At 41.8% G+C, this 6,000-nt stretch overlaps 1 protein-coding gene across 1 annotated transcript; it reads left to right on the top strand.

Moving 5' to 3' along the window:
- Window positions 1–2,205: 2,205 nt before the first annotated feature.
- LOC131245581 (F-box/FBD/LRR-repeat protein At1g13570-like) lies at window positions 2,206–4,610 on the top strand. Its single transcript, XM_058245136.1, has 3 exons — window positions 2,206–3,178; window positions 3,520–3,681; window positions 4,105–4,610. The coding sequence occupies exons 1-3, from the start codon at window positions 2,267–2,269 to the stop codon at window positions 4,393–4,395; spliced, it is 1,365 nt and encodes a 454-aa protein (XP_058101119.1). The 5' UTR covers window positions 2,206–2,266; the 3' UTR covers window positions 4,396–4,610.
- The last annotated feature ends 1,390 nt before the right edge of the window (window positions 4,611–6,000 follow it).

Here is a 6,000-nt window from a genome sequence, read left to right on the forward strand (position 1 = left end):
TAAGTCTTCAAGCCCCCACCTTTAACCTTCCCTTAGCCTCCTCTAAACCATCCTTAACTCCTACAATCTCATCCAGGTTGGTTATAGTACGCTCCATGTCCTAGCTATTTTCAGTGCAAGCATCATACTATCTTCCATAAAGCATTCATCATATCATTATTTCCATTCTCAACCCCCTTGCTCCTCTAGATCACCATTGAATGTATGCTCTGTAACTTGCCAAATATTGGATCTTGTCACATCAGAAACTCATGGTAGTCTAGTCCCTTTTAAAAAAAACTATATTAGCATCATTGCATCCACTTTTCTAGACATTCCTTGGATGTATGCTCTGTAGCTTACCGGAATCCTGGATTTTACTACATCAGAAATCTGAGTTTTCCTAGTCCCACTTCGATCATATCTTCTCATCCCTTAAGATTACTTTACCACACGGAGTAGAGACCGTACACTTATACGGGCAGAGAAGGTACCTAAAACTTTCTCTTTTTGTAACTGAGGTCCCTTACTCAGAATCCCGGATCGCGGACTAGGAGTCAATTTAAAGTAAGGGAGTTTTCGGATTCTTTAGTTTTGCATATTCTGCAGGTTTTAGCCGATTGCGAGATTTTGGATTAAGTGCCTAGTGGCGACTCCAAGACATCATATTCAATCACCCCCTTTGTCAAACAAACAAAAACCTGACAAAAATCGTTAAAACCAGTATAGGCGCTGATTTCCTAGCATTCACAAACGTCTACCATTGAAATTCTTTTAGGGGTCACAGAAGTTTCAGATCAATATGAAATTTATTTTTCCTCTTCATCCATGTAGTGTGACCTTATTAATAAATTGGATGTAAAATAAATGTTATGGTGGGCCCTACGAATTTTTAGCGGTGAAAATCATATTTTTAAATTTTTTAAAAATAAAATAAAATAGAAGATTGATCCGAACCATATCAATCCGATCCGACTCGATTTCCCTGACCGAGTCAGACTCGTTTCCGATCAAGCCAGCATTACAACAGATCGGATCGAGTCAGAGGAATCGGACTCGGTCGCAGATCGGATCAAGTTCGAGTCAGTGCATTGGAAATTTCGAATTGAGTCGAGTTGGATCCAATCCGGTCCAACTCGACTCGATGCCCACCTCTATCCAATAGGAATGTGAGCCGCTTCACGTTGGTGCGTTGCAGCTGCATGTGGATGCTAACACCGTGCGGTTGCGACCACGGTAGTGTTTTGATGTCACCAATTAATGTAGGGCATTATGGTGTATGTATTATATCCACACCGTTCATTCATTTTTTGAGATCATTTTGAGACGTTGGTCTAAAAATGAGTTTGATCGAAAGCTCAAGTGGACCACACCACTAAAAGCATTGGAGACAATGACGCTCATAGTTGAAACCTTCATATGGCCCACCATGATATTTATTTCCCATAAAACCAGCTCATCAGATCATACAGACCTAGATGAGTTGAAAACAAAGATATCACGTTGATCTAAAAAGTTTTCAATGATAGGCGTTAAATCCTGCTGCTTTCTATGGTTTGGTACACAGATCTGGATATGCTTAATTTTTGGAATCATACCCTGAAATATCTAGAAGACGTGGCTACCACCGATGTCGGTGGTGTGGGGGCATACCACGTGATCAGCTTCAAGTGCAACCACGGGGCGGATTAGGTGCGGCGACGGTCTCCCACAAGATGGTACGGCTCTTACCTTTTGGTCCATATTGATGTATGTATTATATATCCTCGCCGTCCATTAATTTTTTCAGATCATTTTACGTGACACAACCAAAAATCAATCACATCCAATTCTCAGGTGGATCATACCAAAAGAAAGGGTGGTGATTAACTATTAATGAGCCACAAAAGTTTTCTATCAAGCATATATTTATTTTTTTCCATTAATCCATGTTCATGTAAGCTTACAAACAGATTGGATGGTATATAAATATTACGGTAAGTCCTAGAAAATTTTAACGGTAGATCGTTTAATCACCACTGTTTCCTACGGTATGATCCTCTTGAGATTTGGATATTTTTAATTTTCGTTTAAATACCCCTAAATGATCTGGAAAAACGGATGGACGGCGTGGATATAGAATATATACATCAAGTTAGGCTCCGCAGTAAGGGACGCATCGTATTGGTGGGCCGCACCTAATTCGCTAGCCGCCGCCGCCCCCCATCCCCCCCCCCCCAATTCCACTCTCAGTGAGCAAGAAATCAGAAAATCACCTCCAAGAAATCAAATCCTATTAGCATTCGTCATGGATAGGGTTTCTGAAGAAGGGAATCGAAAGAAAAAGCAAAATCTGATAGAACGATCATCATCACAATTCGAGCAATACAACGGCCCAGATTTCATCAGCAATTTGCCCGACACGATCCTCACCTCCATCATCTCCCTTCTCCCCCTCAGAGAAGCAGCTAGAACCTCCATCCTCTCCAAGAATTGGATCGATCTCTGGAAATCAATCCCATTTCTCCTTTTAGACGAATCCATCGCTCCCAAAGATCCCAACGGACGAGACGATCTCTATCCCGAAGAGAAATGGATCAAAGCCGTCCAATGCATCCTCATGGCCCGCCGGGATCCCATCATGAGCTGCAGCATCATCAGCAGGTTCTTGTCGATTAAACCCCTTGATGCCGACCATTTCCTTCTCTGCCTGTCGAAAATCGGGGTCGAGAAGCTCCACCTGGTAAATTCATCCGTTGACGCCTTTTGCATTCCTGCTTCCGCGTTCTCGATCCTGTCTCTCAAGAGCCTACTACTGGACAGGTGTGCGCTCCTGGAAATCCCAACGCAATTCGAGGCATTTGCCAGCCTCAAGGCGATCTGCTTCAATTTCGTCATATCTACTGATGACGTGATCGCGCGGTTGGTGTCGTCTTGCCCGGTGTTGGAGAGCTTGGGGCTGCATTATTGCACTGGGGTTAAAGAATTCAGGATCAGTGCTCCGAAGCTCTTGTTTCTGGACATCTCTGTGTTTGTGCCGGCACGTGTTCGACTGATTGACGCCCCGCATTTGGAGCATTCCGATTTTTCATTCAACTTCCCACCTTCGTGGAGAAGCAGTTCATGGGGGGTCAGCGAATCCGTGATGCTAGTTGAGCTTTTGAGAGACATGAGCCATGTGAAGAGGCTTTCTCTTTCTTGGAATGATGCTTTTGCTAAGGTAGTTTTCAATCTTAGAAATGTTATTTGCAGATGCACATCTGCACACACAAAACACAGACGCCTCACCTGCATGCTTGACCTGGGCCATTCATCAGGTGAGCCGCACAGTGAAATTTCCATGGTCCAAAAACCTGATTATCCAATGATCAAATATGCTTTGGATAAGAAAAAGAGTTACCAATTGTCCATATTTAATGTATGTGAATGGCCCACCTGTTGAACATCCAGGATCATGCAAATGCACACCCCATCGGCACATGTGGGACACGGGTTTCATGCATCTGCCAAGTCAATATGGTAATCCTTGCATCATTTTCCATGAATTTTCTTGTGTGGTAGTGCCTGTCAGCAGGAGATGTACCAAGTAGCCTGCCCACAGAACACCTGCTGCAGAATTTGACAATTCTTTCAATGAAAGTGAGTTTTATTGATGGAATGGTGTTTCCCTTCTTAAGTTTCTTGCTTAGGAGTTGTCCTCGTCTACAGGAACTTGTGATCGAGGTTAGTATCTTGATTCAGCTGTTCTTTCAATTTACTAAGGGGCTATGTTTGGATGCTTGAGGGAATTGAATTGATGCTGTTACCTTGTATTCATAATAAGGAAGTAACCCTCAATTACAGTCATGCTTCTGCAAGTCTGAATTGAAAGTAACCCAATTGCAATTTGAAGCTCAGACTCTCTACATCAATGCTAAGTTGGGCTGGTAATCGATTGAATAGGCCCCACCCGAGAAACTCAAAATCTATGCCTAAACTTATTCAAAGGGTTGCCTGTTGTCACCCTAATGCCTGTTGTCATTCCACTTTCTTGTACTAGATAATAGATATTGCAATTCAATCCAACAGTGTATCCAAATGTACTCTTAGTATTTGTGTATTGCCTTTCCTGACATTGATATATGTGTTCCCTTTTATTTCTGTTAGTGTTACGGTGATGAAACAGTGAGATACGGGCCAAGTAAACTGAAATCCAATTACTGGGAGCAGCAACAACCATTTGAATGTTTGGCCAGTAGCTTAGAGGCAATTCAGATGAAACGTATGCATTCGGACTGTGCGTATGAGATGGCATTTGTGGAGTTTTTACTAATGAAGGCAGGTCTTCTCAAGACTATGATCATGACACATCGAGGAAGCGGAGAGGTTTTGAAGGAATTGTGTCTTTTGCAATGGGCTTCTCCACACATTCAATTGACACTTACACCCTCCAAGTAAATCTTACTTGGGTAATGGTTAGTTTTATTTACAAAGTTCAGATTTTGCTCCATGCGAAACTGAGAGAAATGTACCCTAGAAAGCATAATTAGCATGTAGTTTATGGGATATTTAAGCAAACTACGTAATTTTGGATGAGAATACTGATCTACATGTTTTTTGAATTGATGTTTTATACCTGTTGAATCCATCAATGAACTTTTGATTTTTCTTTCCATTCATGCCTTGTTCAGTTTTATTTAGTTATTTAAAAGTTGAGAAGATGCGTCATGCTTACGCTCTAGCAATTAAAGATCTACAACGGGCCAGCATGTTTTAATTCTTTTGCTTTTAGATCTGAACAAAGTTGGTTGGAAAAAATTCTTACAGTATTGCAGCGGTTTGATATGATCAGTAGATACAATCCAGTGTTTAAGAGAGAAAATTTGTTGTCTGCCCAGCTGATTTATGGTCTGAAATTGGAATAGAACTTAGGCTTCCAGATCCCCCTTTTCAATGGTAGGCATTCGATTCCCCAGTTTTTATTTTTAATTTTTTTAATTTTGTGGTGTGGTCGACTTGAGCTTTGACGGTGTGGATGTAACACATACATCATGGTGGGGCCACGTAACTTTGATAGTCAACACTGTACCGACCCAGGTGGGAAACGGATTGGCCGTGGCTAGTGGTCGGTGCTCTGTGGGCCCCATCATGTTGTATGTGTTTCATCCATTCCGTTCATCCATTTTTAAAGATCATTTTGCTTGATCCCAAAATTGAGAGATATATAAATCTCAGGTGGACCACACCACATGAAAACAATTGTTATTGGATATCCACCATTAAAATCCTCCTCAGGCCTACTGTACTGTTAATTTAACATCCAGTCTGTTGATTAGGTCATACAGGCTCAGATGAAGGGAAAAAACAAAAATAAGCTTGATCTAAAACTTTTATGGCCCCCAAAATGTTTTGAATGGTCAATACTCATTCAAAACTGTTTCCTCTAATGTGGTCCACTTGAGATTGAGATATACCTCATCTTTGGTCTCATGCCTTAAAATGATCTTTAAAAATATATGGACAGCATGGATGAAACAAATACATCATGGTGGGGCCACAGAGCACCGACCACCATCCATCGGCTGGTGTCAGGGGTAGTAGCCAATCCGTTTCCACCTAGGTGTCGTGTACGCATTCTGCTTTGAAAAGGGTGCGGATTAGGTGTTACGGGTAAGAGGGTGTTGCGTGAGGAAACGGATTGGCTACACCCCCTGCCACCAGCCAATGGCCGGTGGTCGGTGGTCTGTGAGCCCCAGCATGATGTATGTGTTTCATCCATGCTGTCCATATATTTTTCCAGATCATTTTATGGAAAGAGACCAAAAATGAGGTATATCCAAATCTCTATTGGACCACGTTACAGGAAACAGTGATGAATGAGCGTAGACCATTAGAAACCTTTTGGGGGCCATAAAAGTTTTGGATCAAGCTGATTTTTGTTTTTTCCCTTCATCTGGGCTTGTATGACTTAATCAACATATTAGATGTCAAATAAACAGTACAGTGGGCCTCAGGAGAATTTTAATTGTGGATATCCAATTAATATTGTTTTCCTGTGGTGTG

The sequence above is a fragment of the Magnolia sinica genome, chromosome 5 (genome assembly GCF_029962835.1).
Source record: "Magnolia sinica isolate HGM2019 chromosome 5, MsV1, whole genome shotgun sequence".
Lineage (NCBI taxonomy): Eukaryota > Viridiplantae > Streptophyta > Magnoliopsida > Magnoliales > Magnoliaceae > Magnolia > Magnolia sinica.